Here is a 19,715-nt window from a genome sequence, read left to right as displayed (position 1 = left end):
ATTGTAGGCTTTGTTTACAGGTGGTTTTATTAAACTGGATGAAAGTAATTTTCTTATGTATTAATTTACATTGTGTATCTATTTTTATTTAGTACAATACCAAGAGTTGCCGGGAGATTTTGGATATAGTGAATTGCGACTGTTTTTCACCAAGTTCCGAGAATCTGCCAAGAAATTTGCTTGGATGACAGGTACTGTATACATTGTGTATTAATGTACTGCTTTGGCTCAAAAAATATAGAATTAGGAACATTTGGAAAAAAATTTGATCAATCTGATAACCACTTAAGTTAGTATTCATGACTTATAAGTACTTTGGAAGACTAGAATTAAAAAAACACAACTGTACTGATGAAGGTAATCAACCCTAACCACTATGATATAACCCATGCAATATTTTTGCCAAGACTGTGAAATAAAATCACTGAGGGTGTATTATAACTAAATTTTAATTTTTGGATTAAAGATTTCAAATGCCATCAAACTTGCATGCAACATATATATATATATATATATATATATATATATATATATATATATATATATATATATATATATATATATATATATATATATATATATATATATATATATATATATATTGTTATATTTAGAAACTAAAGAACCCCTACTGATAATTTTGTGTTCTTATTCTATTATCATTTGCTTTAAATATTGCCACTAACTCTTTTAGTGTTAAAAAGTTAAAGGATACAATGTGGTTAAATTTGCTTCATTATTTTTATATATGATGATGTACTATTTACAAATCTTAAAAAGTTAAATAAAATCATTGTTTTGTACTTTAGGACCTGGCGTATATTATGGAGATATAGATACAAGTGGTAAACTAGGACCATACTCTGTTACATGTAAACAAATGTTGATGAGATATCCGAAAGACTCCGATGAACGAGGTGTTAACACTCCATTCTCTATGGTACTCACAGAATTCCACACTTTGCTCCTCTTCTCTGACAGGTGCATATAATTATTATTCTCCAGTCTTTAATATGTTGAATATGTGTGTTCAGTGTTCAGGACCTTTTCTGTTTTGTACATCATCAATTTAAGGGATATAAGATTGAAATTTGAAGCTAGTCAGCCATATGTATAGAGTCTTGGATTATGTGCTATCATTTTAGGGAGGAATATAAACAACTTGTACAAGACATTAGTGCATTTATTTCTTAAATATGTTTGTACCCATTTTAGAAGTTAAACTGTAAGAATACATTTTATCATTAAATAAAGGGTTTCATATGCTAGAAATGATTCTTTGAAGGTTTGAGAGCTGTAAATGCTCACTGGCTGGAACTGAAAAGATAGTTTCTTTAATGTAAAGTTTTTAAAATGATAAAATCAAATTTATTTTCAGATTGAAAGCATTTTGTTTGTTAAATGAGCAGCAGATATATGATGAACTCTTCACAGATGTAAGTTGCTTTTGAATTGCTTATAGGGTGCAGTTGTTCAATGTGTCCAGGGTTTTCTTTTTTATTGCCTATGAGGGAGCAGTGATCCAGTGGTAGGACAAAAGCGTTTTGATTCAGGTGTCCAATATGTGTGTTCTGTCACGGACACTGCTTATTTTATTGAGCAAAAAACTTTCTCTTCATGGGTTAGCTTGTGCAAGCTGTAAAAAGGTATTCAATTTGATGGGAAGGTATATTTTTTTGTACTGTGGGCTTAAAGAAGTGAATTGGATGACTTCTTAGACAGATTGGGGTAAGGTTTGGGCGTGAAGAAAGCCGCTAGACCTATGATATTTCCTATGGAAGGGAATTTACACTGTATAATATTTTACTCTTGAATTCTAAAATTTGGTTTGCTTTCTGTGAAATTGAGTGATTGAGACTTTACGAAAATGGAATTGTTTTTATGTGTGATAGATTTGTATTTATTAAATCACTGATTATTGTTCAATAGATAGCAAACCTGGTTAAAAAAATGTTACCTAACATAAAATTTTTAACAGAAGTATTAAACGAAAATATTGTAAGAGATGATGTCTGGTCTTATGCATTTGTAGAATGGACATGTTGATATACTTGCAAAAAAATATCAAAATGTTTAACTGGAATGTACAGATATTCTTCACATAAAGCTCTGTTGTTTAAGTATATGTAATTAGCACTTAAAGAGGTCGAAGATTGATTTTAAATATTAATTAATAATAATTTCAGAGATTTGGAAAACTGATAGGACTTTGGAAAGATCCTCTGAAAGGAACAATATGGGTGTTTACTTCACAAAATGTGTTTAAATATAAAGTCACCCGGGAAGATAGGTAAGCTGTAAATCCTTGATAGGCATATTGTTTTTTATTGATATGGTTTGTTAGCAAGCAGATCTGAGAAATTATCTTTATATATAAAGTCTTTATGTACATGACATCTTCATTTAATGATAAGATAGTTGACTTTAATGACTTAGCCTACATGGTTAAGAGTTTGAATCCTTTCATGGCCTTGGACTTTTTTCATGTATGGAATGTCTCCAGGTAACTTATGAAGGGTTGTACATTCAACTCAGGTGTTCATTTTTACCAGAAATTGTGAATACGTGAGTGCCTGAGGTATTTTACAACAGTAAAGCTGGAAAGTAGCCAAATGACTCTTGCATAGTTTTATGACACAAACCAGAATTTATGACACAAACTAGAATTTATGACACAAACCAAATAAAATGGCAGCAATTTTAAGTGTTCATTTTATACAAGTATTTGTTTTTATTTGCAGGTAATTGTAGTATGCATTCTGTTTATAAATTAATAGAATTTTACTTTATACTTTCATAAGTGGGTAGCTATTGAAATTATTTGAAATTTTAGTTATCCAGTAGTTTTTATTACAATGGAGAAAGGATATTGAAAACCTGTAAAACCTAATTTAATGGTACCATAAAGGATAAGCTTTGGCCACCAGTATAGAGCAATGCCAGCTTTCATATTCATGCAGTCTGACCAGGCTCTATACTATTGGCAGCTCTGGTTTGTTTTGTATTTTGATATTGAAATGCCTTAAACTTCAAGTAGACTTTTCCAAATTCAAAGAGAGGCAAATCTATTACATAAAATTTCAGCAGGTTTATCTTGGAATAGTTACCATACAAGTAAAATTGTTTCACTTTAATTTCCATCCTAAAGTGATAAGGTTTATCTTGTGTTGTAGGGATGTGTGGCAGATGTACTTAGATAAAGGAGACTTTGAACTTGCTAAAGAATATTGTCGAGTAAGTAATATTACATTTTGTTAATTTATATACTAAGTCATTTAAACAAAGGTCATTAGAATATTTATGTACAGTTCAGGACAGAATACTTTGTAGACAGAACACCTTAAATGTTGATATGTATTTTAGGACATATTTTAGGACAGTGATGCAAATTGCAGAAAGAAATTATATGTATATCTATTTCAGGACAACATAGCTCATAAAGATAGAGTCCTAACAAAACAGGCAGAGTATCTGTTCTCTGAGAGAAGGTAAGTGTAATTGTTATATTTGTGAACTTTGTATCTTATGTCAGATTATGTTTTTATTATAATGTGTAAAAATGTGAAAGTATAAAGAAAATACTGTACAACCTCTGTCACAAGCATCATCCTTTGGGGGTTGCAGCTCAGTATGTTTATTTTGCATTTTTATTGCATCAGATGGGAAATTTTGTAGAAAAGTTTCATTTGGGTAAGATATGAAATAAGTTAAAAGTGGATAGGTCTACAATTGGCACATTTTCCATTATTATTTCTAATACTGATTAAAAACAATAGAAATATGAGCCGCGCCATGACAAAACCAACATAATGGGTTTGCGACCAGCATGGATCCAGACCAGCCTGAGCATCCGCGCAGTCTGATCAGGATCCATGCTGTTCGCTATCAGTTTCTCTACTTGTTATAGGGTTTGTAAGCAACAGCATGGATCCTGATCAGACTGCACGGATGCGCAGGCTGGTCTGGATCCATGCTGGTCGCAAACCCACTAAGTTGGTTTTGTCGTGACGCAGCTCAATTATATCATTTTGATATTCTTATGAAAAATTGTTGTTTGAAAAACAAAAAGTCAATCAAGTTTTCAGTGATGTATAATGAACATTTATAGGATGAATAATAATATTTTGTTCAAGAACATTTCATTATCACCTAAATATATGAAATATCCCATCATGTATCTCACACTTGCCAATAATTCTTTGATGGTTTGTAGTTATCTCTAATACTAAATACTATTAAAGTAATTATTCATTGTATTACAGACCTTCCATTATAGACCAATTCACTTTAAGCAATTTTTGCATTCAGTAGAAGAAGTTATATTGTAATTTGAGACAGCATTTCAAGGTAATAGATTGTGTTCTGTTTCAACATGATCACATAAACATGTTTATATTTCATTAATATGGGCATTTTATTTGAGTATATTATCTGTAATGTATAGGTTTCTGGAAAGTGCTGAAATGTACGCTCAAACTCAGAACTCTTTTGAGGAAGTGGCATTGAAGTTTATACGACTCGAGGACAAAGATGCCTTGAGGAAACTCCTACACAAGAAGTTAGAGTCCCTCAGACCACAGGTTAGTTGTTTCTTGCGTTTGTTGATTAGTAAATGATTTAAGACAAAGATGCCTTAATCATACTTCAGGGAATAAAATAAAAAAATCACAAATGCCATCTTATTGCATATCAATACCATCTAAGTGTTTCATGTTAAGAAACTTTCTAATTATCTTTCAGAAGGTTTTGTGGTTTAACCAGGTGCCTGTTTATAGAATATATCACATAAAGCCTATGTGATTGAAGTTTTTATTATTATCATCATGTTTTGACAATAATATGTAAAATGTAAATTAATTTGTTCACCCATCAACAAAACAACATGTAATGTTGAGACTTGTGGTCTATTCGGTAAGTCTAAGGTTGCCATTTCTGATACACTGGCCCTGCTATATTTTTCCAGTAAAGTCCTGCATAGATGGTTAAATTCTAGCAAAGGAGGAAGCAATTTGGCAAGATTATGGACAGTCAATGATAATTTAAAAACACACTTGTATCTGAAATATATTTTGGAGACTTACAGTCAAAGGACATAATTATTCGCCACTTTCAAAATGGCGGCCAATTACGCAATCGTAAGCAACTAAAAGGAGACGGTCATTATAGAATTAAAAGTAATCATCTTACCTCAATATTTTGTCAGATTTCCTTTCATTCTTATTACTTCTTTAATTCTATGTGGAATTGTTCTATAAAGACCTTGTACACGCTCTAGTGATATATTTTCCCATAGATTCTATATGTGAAATTTCGGCAATCAGCTGTTCGCGGGTATGTATGTAATTTACGCGGTGTTTCAATCGTCGTTTGATGTGTAACCAAAGATTTTCTATTATATTTAAGTCAGGAGAATATGCTGGCCATGATGTTGTAGTTACATCATTTTCTGTTAAATAATTTTTTACTAATCCGGCTCTATGAACGGGGGCATTGTCATCCTGGAACACATAGTCATTATTTCCAAAATGCCTTGCAATAACTGGCCATAAATTATTTTCTAACACATCTAAATATTTCTGTGCATTTATATTACCCTCAACAGCAGTCAAAGTTCCAATACCCCCAAAGCATACACATCCCCAGACCATAACACTAAGCTTACCCCTGGGAGCGGGACAAACTAAGTGAGGTTTATATTTTTCGTCATCTTTCCTCCAAATAAAAATATTGTTATTTTTCCCGATCACCACCTGACTTTCATCACTAAAGATCCACTTACTCCAGTGTTCTTCCACAGTCCAATGTTTTCTTTCATTACACCATTTTACCCGATTTTTTCGACTACCCCCACCAACAACCATCCTCTTCTGTACAGCCCTCCTTTTATACCCCAACTCGTGAATTTTTCTTTCAATAGTTTTATCACAAAAAGTTCGATCCATACCTGTATTCATCATATCTGTAACATCTCTCAAAGTCCTTTTCCTGTTACATTTTATAATCCGAGAAAGTTTTGTTCTGTCTCGTTCCGTAAATAATTTTTTTCTACCCCTCCCACTACGATTTTCAACACTTCCATACTGTTGATATTTCTTTATCACACTTTTAATTGTTGATCTAGGAATACCCAGTAATCTTGACAATTCTGACTGATTTTTATTCTCCTTAAAACTATTTATAATCAATTCTCGTACATCCCTACTTAATTCTTTTGTTTTCGGGGCCATTTTTAAAAACGCCCACGAAATAAACTTGTAAACAATGCAGACGAATTATTGACCTGTATATTACGTCACCAAAGACTGATTGAACTTTGGCCCTGTTTACATGAATAATACTATCGGTTATTTATAGCGCGCAGCTTAAATTCTAAGGGTACATGTATATGGTGCGTAGCGCGAACGTCAGGGGTGGCGAATAATTATGTCCTTTGACTGTACCTCGGGTCTTCTATCACAAGAACAGTTTGAAAATTGCCGTTATGCTTGTACTTAATCTATTTGACTGAAACACTTTTCCCTTCATGATAACTTTGGTTAACTTTGTTTGTGGTGGCATGGCCAAGTGGTTAAGGTGTTAAGCTAGTAATCTAAGGATCTCTAGCCACGTGTGTTAAAACCTTATCAAGGGCAATCTGTTGTTTCTTTGAGCAAGAAACTTTACATTTATTGCACAGTACTGGTTGATTCCAGGAAAAGTTTAAAGACTGTACATATAAGATTATATATTCTTACACAATCTAACTATGATAAATTATTAAACTAACTTGAAACAATACCCTTGTTTGTATGATATAGGATAAGACACAGATGACAATGTTGGTCACATGGTTGATAGAGATATATCTGAACCAGCTGGGGGAGTTGAAGGAACAGCAGCTAGAGTCTAGTCCTACATTTAAAAAACTACAAGAAGAATTCCAGACCTTTCTGAAACAAACAAGAACAAAGGTAAGATATTGTAGTGAAAATAAAATGCAGTTATCATGGTTAAATCATCAATAATCTACAGATATGTATTATTGCTAAAATCTTTTTGTAAGTATACTTTAATATTGTCACCATATTACCTAAACAGAGTCAGTGTGATTTGAATATGAATGGGATAAATGTGTCACTAAGTTAACAAATATAAAAATGATTATTTTTTTAGCAGTTTATGATAATTATTACTATCGATAGGTAGAGCATAGTTATTTCAGATTACTTTGTGCGAGGTTTATTACATAACTTGTCTGTCTCTCAAGTATACTTGACTTCCCAGTGATCATTGAGTTAAGCCCTTCTCAAGGAAGAACATTTTGGAATGTGGTTGAGTGGTTTAACTCCGGCCAGGTTTTTAAAAAAAAATTCATGTGAAGAAGCTATCCAGCTAGCTTACTGAACATAAGTGGTTCTATGCAGGTGCCTACTTTTGCCAGAAATAATGCACGGAGGAACACCTGAGGTTTTTCTCCACCAGTAAAGCTGGAAAGTTGCCATATGGCCAAATGCCCTATACAGTGTTATGACAAAAAACAAAACAAAAAATCAACAAAAAACAAATGACCAACAACCATTTGTCTTCATATCTTCATAGTCACCAGTACGGGTATTTTAGGACTCAATGTTGATATATGTTTAACTTATCTTATTAATCAAACGTGAATTTAAATGTTCTTACAATAATTGGTATATATTTTAGGAATGTGTTGTACATAATAAAAATGTTGTGTATGACCTGATATCAAGTCATGGTGATGTGGTAGACCTTGTCTTTTTTGCTCATCTTATGCAAGGTATGTAATATTCAAAGTTAAAATCGTACTACATATTTAACAGATTTGTGGAATATGTCTTAGACCTGATTGGATAAAAGTTGATTTAAAGGGAGACACAGGCAAAATTTTCATTTCTCCATTTTGAATCTTTCATTTATTATTCTGTAAATGTCCTCAAAACAAATACACTAGGCAGTCACAGGAACAAAACTTTTCTCCTTATAAAGAATAAATTGGTGGCTTTCTAACTCTACCCACATGGGTCAGGTTAGAGTGTTAAGATTTCACAATAGTTGTCAAAGTGAACTCTGAAAACGTTAAAGAACATGTCAAATGAATGACTTAGACTTGTTTTAATCATACAATATCAAAAATATCTGTTATTGTTCAAGTCACATTATTTGTTTTAAAACTATTCGGTGATACAGTTGGCGTCTAAATTTCGTTCAACATATAAAGGTATATTTACACTTAAAACCCAAAATACATGTATATAGAATTTATACAGAAAATCATGCTTGGACTTTAAAAAATGTCATTTTAGCGTGATTTGAGTACATAAGATCATTTTAATATTTTATTCATTAATTTGTATCCCTTTAAGATAAAAACACATTTGAAAGACATAACAATGTTCTGCCTCTTTTGATGGCCATTTTCAAGTGTTTGTTCAACTTGAGGGTCAGTCTGTAGAATAGAAAAATAATCTGATTTGCCACTTGCTGTATCATGACAACATGTCTCTTTATATATGCATTAGAATATCATATAAATTAAAAAAAATCATCTTGTATAAACTGCTTCATTTTAAGTTATATGGTTATTCTTAAAAGAAACTATGATTTATTTTGGTTGCACCAATCAAGAAAATTAAAGTGACATTACGCATGAATTTAGTGAGGGAACGGTTTGAGCCGCGTCACGACAAAACCAACATAATGGGTTTGCGACCAGCATGGATCCAGACCAGCCTGCGCATCTCCACAATCTGATCAGGATCCATGCTGTTCACTTACAAACCTTATAACAAGTAGAGAAATTGATAGCGAACAGCATGGATCCTGATCAGACTGCGCGGATGCGCAGGCTGGTCTGGATCTATGCTGGTCACAAACCCATTATGTTGGTTTTGTTATGACGCGGCTCGTTTATATTATGCCATAATTCCTTTAAATTTTATAATTTACATCACAATAATTAACTGAACAATAAATAACTCACATAGTGCTAAGAAGTTTCTATAAGAATCCATCTGGATTAACATTCAATGTAACATTCAATTTATAAAAAAGTGGGACAGTCTTTTTAAATTGTAGGCAGATTTCTATTTTATCCTTAACATTTTCCAATATCAACTGTTGGTCAATCATCATTATATGAAATATATAGTCAATTCAGCTAAACTTGACAATGAAAAAGTGAGCATTATGTCACATTTTAATGTTGATATGATTTATTTACAGATTATGAAAAAGTTATCAGTCATCACATACAATATGATAATTATAGAGGTGCTCTTGAGGTGCTTAGCAAACAGGTAAAGAGTTCAATCTTTAAATTTGCAACTCTCTGTGTAGGTCATATTCTTATATGGTTTGTATTTCAGTTTTGTAACATTGTCACTTTGTTGTTTGACTGAAAACAGACACTTATTTAATATTTGAAAAGTGTTTGAGTTGAATGACTGCCTGAAATATTTGTTGTATGAATCAGCCATTTCCTCCACCAGTTTAGCTTGAAAGTTGCCATATGACCTATACTGTGTTGTTATGATGTAATACCCAACCAAAGAATTAAAATGAATCTGTCATTCAGTGATCAAAACATAATTAAATCAAGTTATTCATTGGAAAAAATATTTCAAAGTGCTTAAGATGCTAAAGTAATTAAAGAATATTTTTTGACATATTGTATGCTTTAAAATCAAATGATATTGTTTGTTATCAGAATGTAGTTGTTTTTTTTTTTATAAAAACAAGTTACATAACTCATATGCTTCTTTTTATACTTTTTAGGAGGATATGAAATTGTACTACAAGTTCTCTCCCCTGTTGATACAATACATTCCAAAAGACACAGTGAGAGCTTGGATAAGCCAGGGGAAAAAACTAGACCCCAAACGTCTCATTCCGGCATTAGTGCAATATGATCATAAAAAATACAGTGAACAGGTGAGAGGTTTTACAGAAATGAAGGAATGTCCTTTTGGAAATATATTCTGTTCAAACACTGGTTCTCAAACATGCAATGTGTGAATGATTAGTACCTGAAACCTTGGACTTATAAACCTTATTTAAGACATTTGTTAGAAATTTTAGCTGGAATAACAGGGGGATCAAACTTGCAAGTCCTGGAGTTGTATTTAGGCAGACATAAGACCACTTCACCTACTCTAGATTGATTCACGATTATATCATTAGTTACAAAGATTTTTGACAGGTTATATAGTTCTATATATAAGTGGTTGTTTATATATATATATAACCTGAGCAGTTAGATGAGGATAATATTGCAAACAACCATTTATTATAGTTATACAATCTGTCAAGAATAATTATAACAAGTACTTTATGAGATGATCATGATTCTCCAATGAAAAATGACGTTACAAACATACAGTATTTTAAAACCACGTGTATATATTTCAGGGTAGTGATGTAATATCATATTTAGAGTTTTGTGTGTATAAACTGAAGAACAAGGACCAGGCTATACACAACTATTTACTATCTCTGTATGCACAATTAAAACCAGAGAAACTTCTAGATTATCTACAGGACCAAGATAAGGTATCAGAATATTTTCATGGTTTTTTTTAAACCTTTATTTTGCAATCTGTAGCATTTTACATCTGAGCTCAAGGAAATTGAGTTTATATATAAATGCAATTAAAAAACATCTAAACAAAATACATCTTGTTTAAGATTGAAAACTTGATGTTTAGCATCATTTTATGCTCAATCCCATAGCATTGATATATCAGCTTACAAATACAGGCATCAGTGATAACAGATCACTGCAGTGATGAAGCAGATCTGAATGATTATTATGGTTCTTGTCTCAAAAGCTCTTGAAACCCCAGTCTCCAGGTAATGAGACAAACCTCTTCATCATTAGGCCATCCATCACTCCTTGATGTTACTTCAATTGATATGTTAAATATGCAAAATTTTACTACTTACCTTAATTTGTAGGAAGCAGAGGAAATTGATGGTTTATGTTATGACCTGAAATATGCATTACGACTATGTCTAGAGTATGGACATAAGAGGGAGTGTGTACATATATATTCACTGATGAACCTGTATGAGGAGGCTGTGGATCTTGCTCTTACTGTAAGTTCCATATAATACATGTATATTATCTGACTTTTAAAGACTTGATCTGATTGTTACCTTGTTGGTTGACAGCTGGAAGATATCGAAATGTAGTTATTCAAGAAATAAACTATACAGCCTATGGAACCTTACTGGTTTTACTCAGGTGCCTGCATATACCTGAAATAATGGACAAAAGGGCACCTAAGGTCTTCCTCTATCAGTAAAGCTGGAACGTCTCAATAGGATCTCAACATGTGAAATAAAACTCATCAAAGCACTTCTTCCCCACACCATATCTTTATTCGCCATTTTGTTGGCTTAAAATGAGGCAGTGAAATTGACTTGAAAAGGATTTGTTTTTTTTCCCCATTACTTCTTCAAATATTGACTGGGTTTGCTTATTGTGTCATCCTGGAAAAATAGATTTATGACACTAATGACAGTTTTAAACTAAATATCAATCACATATATGTGGTATATAGCTGTAAAAGATGACTTCATTTGATTGTACTGGTGACATTTAGGCGCAATGGGGCTGGGTGTCTTTTCTGGTTATGTTATTGTAATATACTGAAACACATGTCACAATAATAAACAATATCTTATATCTATAAATAAAATTTTAGTTTTTCAAATGTGGTGACTCCAAAACGTTTATGACAGACTTACACACTGTACACATAACCTGTGCTTCTAGTAGTTAATAATTTTATTCTTCATTAATTTGAACAAACAAGTGAATATGTACACTCTCCACTTCTACTTATTCCGCTGGGTTATTTCAGGTGGATGTTGAACTTGCTAAAAGTGAAGCAAACAAACCAGATGAAGATGATTATGAACTAAGGAAGAAACTTTGGCTAAGAATAGGTAATTATAACACACATTAACTTACTGTTATATAATAATATATAATAATTGTTTAATGCAGTATGAAAGTTAACATTGTTGGATATCCATCGCCGAACCATTAGCATTTATCAGATGTTAATCAACTGTGGATATTTGAGCTGCGTCATGACAAAACCAACATAGTGCGTTTGCGACCAGCATGGATCCAGACCAGCCTGCGCACCTGCGCATTCTGATCAGGATACATGCTGTTCGCTTACCAACTCTATTACAAGTGGAGAAACTGACAGCAAACAGCATGGATCCGCGGATGCGCAGGCTGGTCTAGATCAATGCTGGTCGCAAACGCATTACGTTGGTTTTGTCGTGACGCGGCTCATTTGATGTTGGAAAGTTAATGATAACTTAATGAACTAAAGCAAAACTGAAATAAAATGCGCCTAATGGCTTGGTCAGTTAACAAGGGATACTTTAATCTTTTATGATTTTAAAAATATATATAAATGCTAGCAGGTCTTTGAGTCATTTCATATCTTATTGAAAATCTATACCTCGCAAATAACAGTAATAATTAACTTGTATTTTCCACTCTGAATATTTTTCAGACCAATGAAACTCATATCTTTATCTTCCCACAGAGGTAATAATGCAATAATGTGTAAATGGAATTTATTTTGTGATGTGTGAACAAGTCACTATCTTTAATTGTTCCAAAAGTTCAGACTTTTATATACAATGTAAGGCAGCAGAGTAAAATGTTCTTCTTTATATTTTATAAGCCCGCCATGTTGTTGAGGAGGAGAAGGATGTTAAACGTGCCATGGATTTCTTACATGAATGTGATCTCCTTAAAATAGAGGATATTCTACCATTCTTTCCTGATTTTGTCACCATTGATCATTTTAAGGTAACATATATTGACTTACTTATGGCTAATAGTTAGGGGCGTAATCGATTCAATTGATATCAGTCTATCAACGATTTTTGTTATCTGATTTGATATCGATTCCAGTTTTTAAATATCGGATATCGAATGCACACAGTCATATTTCTAGCTAAAGAGACTTCAGCAAACAGGTTTTATAGTACTGATAGACCAAACGTCAAAATAAAAGAGACATATAAAGTTATGGAAGCCAGAACCAACATATTTCAAACATTTTGTTTTCTAAAACGAAAAGGGAAATCAACACCAGAGTTACCCCCCAGTGTCTCTAACAAATGCTGCCGAGTTTCGTTGTAATTTCGCAAGTCAGCTAAGTGGGGGTCAAGACCCCCCAATTCACATTTTTAAAACGGAAAATGCGAAGAAAATTTTTGTGTTTCTTTGTAAAATTATGATTGCATACGTTAAACTTTAATAATTATTCCGGTTCTAAACACAATAATTTGCCAATTAAACCCCAGCTTACTAGTGGAACGGCAAGGAAGGGATTCAGCATAATCCGTAACTACGTAATAGCAACAACAACAACAAAAGTAAAATGGAAAAGGCTTTAAACATTATAGTTGCTAGTCATTAGTTGTCATTAAAAGTTATAATGATAAAAAAGAAACAAATGGTTCACTTTTCATAGTTTATTTGTTTTTGCATTGTTTAAATATAACTGCATATTAGAACAAATTAAAAAAGACTTGAAAGCTTAATTTTGCCTGGCAATCGATATATCGCTGTATCGCCGATAATTCATTACCGAAATATCAATACAAAAATCCTTATCAATGACACCCCTACTAATAGTATTATATCACTTCCCCTCTTATCCTCATGCCTTGAAATATTCAAGTTTAGCTTATATCCAAATGAAAATCTTGTGTTGTGGAAGTTGGTTCATTTGACTGATACTGCTAAAGGGAGAATAGTGACGTAATGGTGAAGGCTTCTACCTGTCTAACTACGGATTGTGGATTTCAAACACTACTTTGGTTGCAAACCTCATCAGTACTGTAAAGTTCCAGGAAACCAATTGGCTAATGATTAATATAAGAGGGATAAACTTGTTTCACATTCAAGCTTAAATGAAAATGTTCAAACAAGGTAATCAAAAAAGACTTTGTAGTGTAATTAAAGGCATATGAATGACAGGAAAAATACATGTATTGACTGAATACATGTACTTTGGTAACAGTATTTTTTATACTGAGATTAGCTGTTGTAAAATCTATAAAGCTACTAATAAAACTGTATATAATTTAAAGTATAACTGTGTATTTCAGGATGCTATTGTTTCATCATTAGATGACTATAATCGTCATATTGAGACACTGAAGGAGGAGATGGATGAAGCTACAGGCAGTGCCGAGGAAATACGTAAAGAAATACAAGCATTTAGAAACAAGTAATTACAACTTGAAACTGTTACTTCATATGATGGTGCTTTTAAAAGGGGATATTTATATACACATTTCATTTTTTTGTTTAAATAGAACAGCAAACAGTCATATATTGTTTGTGCTTTGTTTGTGATTTTATTCATGTGATTTTTGTATCTTTGCTAAATGATATTTTATTTTTTGTTAAAGAATGTTGGAGGAAGAGTATTGTATATATAGGGCAATGGACAATTAATGATTTAAGATCTTTCTTCTTTGGTAAGATTACTAGGAAGTAGTTGTTTGGCATGATATAAACTATGCACAAGGAGAGGTTTGACATAAATGTAAAAAATAAATCCAATATAATTCTTGCAACTCTGCAAGTGTATGACATATACTTTTACAAACTGTCAGAAAACATAGAACTTGAATCATAATCAGAGAATTGTCATTTTAGTTATTTTACTGCATGATATTTTTTTTTCATATCAACAGGTATGCACAAGTAAAAGCTTTAGACAAATGTTCCAAGTGTGGCTTTCCATTGATGACAAGGGCCTTCTACCTATTTCCATGCCAACATAAATTCCACTCTGATTGTTTAATTGAAGAGGTATATTTAGCTGTGACATAGAATTTCTTTGTAATGTAGTAATGCAACAAATTGATAAACTTGTGTTTATTGCAGTTTTCTCCCCTTGTTTAGTGCCAGAGTGATTTCAGTGCCTATCTACTCATTTTGGGTTAAAGCCCTTATTAATGTACCCCTATTTCATCATATGTAACCAATATTTGTAGACTAAAGAAATTGAAATATGCTCATCACTTACTGAAAAAATGAATACTACGTAGATATTAACTTGTCTTCCTGATCATTTATTTTAAATTTTGCCACCAGAATAGAGCTAGGCTAGCTGGCATATCTGTGCAGCCTGACCAGGTTGTATACTGTTGGTAACTAAATTTTTATAATAAAAACCCCTGAACTTCAGATTGACTGTTCCATATTTAAAGCTTGGGAAATCCTTTGCAAAACTTTAGGATGTGAAGTCTTAAAACTGAATATCAATATGATATATTTATGATATGTATTTTGTTTTGCAAATCAAGATATATGTCTGTCTGAATATATGTAAAAAAAGTAAAATATATGTTAAATAAGGTACCATACCCAAAACCAAACACTTAAAAGCATCTGAAAACAGTAGTTCTATCTTCATAAAATATTAAAAACACCAATAATAAATATGAAAATGATAAATGAAATTAACAATTGCAGATTTTACCAAATTTACCTGGAAAGAGGGGTAACAAGGTGAAAGACTTACAGAAGAAATTAGCAGAGAGAGATGACACTAGACAGAGTGTTGTAGGGAAACAAGATCCTTCAGCTGTGGCATCGAAACTAACAGCAAAGGTACATAATTGTCAGATTATAGAACAATGGTTTCCAGATGATAACTAGAGTTATGAATGAGATATTGTAATCAAACTTGGTATACAGCAAACTTATGTGGAGACTTTGGACCTCTTTAGGTCACTGTTACTAAAAATATAAAAATGGGTTCTGAATGATAACAACAGTTAGGAATAAGGTTTTTGTAATACATGTAAATCTTGGCATTTAGCAAGTTTATAAAAAGACCTAGTTTGCAATTGTTTATAGACCCCAAAGGTTCAATGTCAAGGTCACTGTAACGAAAAAAGGTTTCCTAAAGATAAGCAATTAATTGTGAATTATTGAAATGCAGATGAAACATCATAAAATATAGGTATGGTTCAAATTTTGCTTCTTAAAAAGTTAAGATTGCTGATTGGGTTATGAATAACATTTAGTGATAGCTCTAGTTTTTTGTAGTTTTCAGTACTTTAATAATATAAACAAAATTTCAACCTTGGTCTGAATATAGATGTATGCATTTTGATTTCATAAATAAATCTTGTTTCAGCTGAAGATTTTGTTTTACATTACAGGCGGAGTTGGACGACCTGGTAGCATCTGAGTGTATTTATTGTGGTTTCTACATGATCAACAGTATAGATAAACCTTTCTTAGAGGAAGATGATAATAGTCAGGGATGGCTTTGAGCTAATAGTGTGTAACCCTTAAAACCAGACATATAGTACACCTGGGCCTGGGAAATAAATACTATTTTAATTTTCCTGGCAGGCAATTGGCATTAAAAGAAGAACTTGATGTATTAATGAATGATATAAGAGGAAATCTATAATAGAATTTCTGTTTTGCTGGATGTTTGAACTTGTAAAATCAAAACTATGTGTGTTACTATTTGATTGTATTGAGAATATATACATGTAGAAACTGTGATAGCTTCTAGCCTTTTTGGTATTGAACTATATATAAGTCCACCAGTGTATGTTTAAACCAAATCTTGAATGATGTCTATTGTAGCTCTTTGTTTATTTAACCCTAAGCCTGCTGAATTTCTTAAATTTACTTTTTTGAACAGTCAATTATCATATCTGAGATACCAAGATGAATTAAAGTTGGTAGACAACATTTTTGACCTTGGTCAGAATGCATCGATATGAACACCGGTGGCAAAGGCAACTCACTTCGTTTAATCTGGTTAAAGGTTTAAAGATAGATAATGCATGTATCAATATCATCTCATATTTTTTGTATCGGCTGCATTTTTGTGCCCCCATCAATTGTCTGGCTCCTCTCTACACTAAGCAATAAATGAAATGAATAATTGCACACTATGGTCTCATTGACTTTACATGTTCCATTATTTTAAAAATATCACACAGTAAGTTCACAAGTTAAAATTTAATTTTTTTGTTCGGTTTCTTTGCAACCTTAAAGAGAATGCCACTAGGGACTTTAAACTCTTCTGTCTTGCCAGCTTACAGAAAGTTGGGGGTTACTCCTCAGGTGCCAAAATAAAGCACGAGGGCACCTCAGGTTTTCCTTGACCAGTAAAATAGCCTCGTTACCTTTATGTTGTTGATATGAATTAAAAACAAACAAAACAATTGAGAGAATGCCAAGAGATATTCCTGGAGTCTGTACTCACAATGTAATTCATGAAAGGATAGAAAGAGTATCTGATTAAACATTTATGATATAAGTTATATTTTTTACGATTATGATTGCAATTTAGGTATGAAATGTCTATTTTTTACTGTTGAAAGGTTTTATGATATTCTATGAATTACTGCTACCAAAGACCAAATATGGATGTTCTTACAATATAAGAAATCAGTTCATTAAGTGCTTTGCTGTAAACATTGTTTGTATATATTGTTTCGAGAGAAAGTATCTGTAAATATGTATACGATTTATATATGTGAATTGTTTATGATGTATTTACATTAAATGTGCAATACCTATATGTGTATTTTTCTTTCTTTTATATTAATGTAAAGCACAGATTATTTGTCCTATGGCTATAGCTATGATTGTTGAAATAACTAGGCCACAATACAGTTAAAGTGAAAATAAAAAAAGATGCATGTCCTTTTTGTCCTATCTCAGTCACATCAATCCTCATGTGGCAGTGAAAACCAAACAAAGGCACATACCCTAAGGGTGCTCTTTTCTAGGGCAAAATACATTCATTTGACGCATTTTTTTCACTACATTAACAAGGTTATACCAGGCGCCTTTACTTCAACCAAATACCAGGCACCTTAACTTCAACCACACAGGAGCAGTAGTCCAGTGGTAGGACGCGCGCTTAGGGATCGAGAGGTCCCGAGTTAGAACCCCACCAGGGGCACTGCTAATTTCCTTGAGCAAGAAATTTACCTGCGATTGCTTCACTTCACCCAGGTGTAAATGGGTACCTGCGAGGGTGGTATAATTTCGTTGCGCCAAAGTGTCGGCTGCACTAAGTGGAGTTAAAAGACTCCCCAGGGAGATTGATAGATAGATACCAGTAGCCCGATGACCAGGGGTAATAGCTGTAAAGTCGGTGAACGTGTGTAAGCATGAAACTTAGACTATAAAATGCAATTACTTTTTACTTTCATCTACATTGTATTGATTTTATCAACACCAGGGAGCTCCCATGGCCGAGTAGATAATGCGTTGACTTAAAACCACTTGCCTCTCACAGCTTTAGGTTCGAAACGCTCGTCTGCGATTTCTTTCATGTAAGAATGCTATCCAGATAGCTTACGGAACATCGGTGGTTCTACTCGCGGTGCCTGAAATAACGGAGGGGCACCTCAGGTCTTTCTCCACAAGAAAAACTTGAAAGTCGCCATATATGACCTATAATGTGTTGGTGTGACATGAAACCCAACCAAAAAGAAGAAAAAAGTATATCGGTCTCATTTTATTGGGAGGACTGTTCTAAATTTGGTAATTGTACCAGCCTGTAACTACCACATATTCTACATGAATCAATCATATGAAACCATATGGGAGGATGATAAGAATTACACATGTCAAGAATCAAATAGTTCCTGAAAAAAAAATTGTGCTAGGTCTAAAACTTGTCAATTCCAGGTCAGACGGCATAACAAGAGAACTTATTGGACAGGAAGTAAATTTTGTACAATTAAGCAAATCCAACAAATGCAAATTATTTAAAAATGATATTTATTTTTATCAATCAATGATCAAGAACAATGGTCGGCCTCAAAAACGCGAGTTTCTTGATTTTATATACAATCCATGTTCCTACATTACAGCACTATCCCTAAATCTGTCTAACAATCTTGATATGAATAAAAAAATTAACTTTAAAACCTAAATCTTTTCAAAAATGAAACAAGATTGCATTTGAGAAAAATGCTATGCCACCGCATTAATACAACACTTAATAGTAGTGTAGGAACAGATTTTTTTGTTTCTATTCAATTTTGAAGATTGTCATAATGCATAGATCCCTGACCTATCTAATTCTTATTACCAAATTAGTGGTTAAATCTGTTGTTAACTCAATAAAAGATCAGAGTAGGAATATATCATTGCACTCAGGTCTAGTGAATTTGGTGATGAAGGTCATATTTCACACAGCCTAAATTACATCAAAGGACAACATAGTAAGACACTTTGTCAAAATCTAGGTCAGCTGAAATAAAAGTTCACTTTACATCTTAATCAGTGTGCACATGGTTCAAATTTCATAGCTGTACATCAAAGGACAAGAAAGTAGGTCACATCATCAAAATCTAATTCACCTGATATCAAAGTTCAATTTTACAACTAAAACTGTGCACATGGTCAAAATTTCATTGCTGTACATCAAAGGACAAGAAAGTAGGTCACTGTCCCCTCGGGCAAGGCAAAATTTTGGATCCAAGAGTTTAATTCAAAACAATCTTGATACAGGTCCACCAAACAACATTTCAAGTCAAATATCTAAGCTGTAGCTTTCTCCCATTCAGAAAACATTAATTTGTTTTATTTTTTGTTTTTACTATGTGTACATAATGAGAATCACTGCCCCCTGGGCAGGGCCAATTTTGACACCAGGGGAAAAATTTGAACA

The 19,715-nt window shown here is 32.7% G+C and overlaps 1 protein-coding gene across 2 annotated transcripts in view; it reads left to right on the top strand.

Annotated features, from left to right (window-relative positions):
• The window catches only part of LOC132756980 (vacuolar protein sorting-associated protein 18 homolog), a 32,816-nt gene extending 15,212 nt beyond the window's left edge, over positions 1-17,604 (top strand). For both annotated transcript variants that reach the window (XM_060748125.1, XM_060748124.1), the window contains 19 exons: positions 93-191; positions 810-981; positions 1,379-1,436; positions 2,187-2,290; positions 3,174-3,234; positions 3,424-3,488; positions 4,445-4,580; positions 6,798-6,950; positions 7,684-7,777; positions 9,223-9,296; positions 9,775-9,930; positions 10,408-10,548; positions 10,954-11,094; positions 11,865-11,949; positions 12,711-12,838; positions 14,149-14,270; positions 14,743-14,860; positions 15,527-15,664; positions 16,222-17,604. In XM_060748125.1, coding sequence (XP_060604108.1) covers positions 93-191; positions 810-981; positions 1,379-1,436; positions 2,187-2,290; positions 3,174-3,234; positions 3,424-3,488; positions 4,445-4,580; positions 6,798-6,950; positions 7,684-7,777; positions 9,223-9,296; positions 9,775-9,930; positions 10,408-10,548; positions 10,954-11,094; positions 11,865-11,949; positions 12,711-12,838; positions 14,149-14,270; positions 14,743-14,860; positions 15,527-15,664; positions 16,222-16,335 — 2,159 coding nt within the window. In that variant the 3' untranslated portion in view covers positions 16,336-17,604. The remainder of the gene's footprint in view (positions 1-92; positions 192-809; positions 982-1,378; positions 1,437-2,186; positions 2,291-3,173; positions 3,235-3,423; positions 3,489-4,444; positions 4,581-6,797; positions 6,951-7,683; positions 7,778-9,222; positions 9,297-9,774; positions 9,931-10,407; positions 10,549-10,953; positions 11,095-11,864; positions 11,950-12,710; positions 12,839-14,148; positions 14,271-14,742; positions 14,861-15,526; positions 15,665-16,221) is intronic.
• Positions 17,605-19,715: the final 2,111 nt, after the last annotated feature.

The sequence above is a fragment of the Ruditapes philippinarum genome, unplaced genomic scaffold, assembly GCF_026571515.1.
Source record: "Ruditapes philippinarum isolate M1 unplaced genomic scaffold, ASM2657151v2 ctg67_1_1_1_1, whole genome shotgun sequence".
Taxonomy (NCBI): domain Eukaryota; kingdom Metazoa; phylum Mollusca; class Bivalvia; order Venerida; family Veneridae; genus Ruditapes; species Ruditapes philippinarum.
The sequence above is the reverse complement of the archived record's forward strand: the minus strand, read 5'-3'. Positions and strand labels throughout refer to the sequence as shown.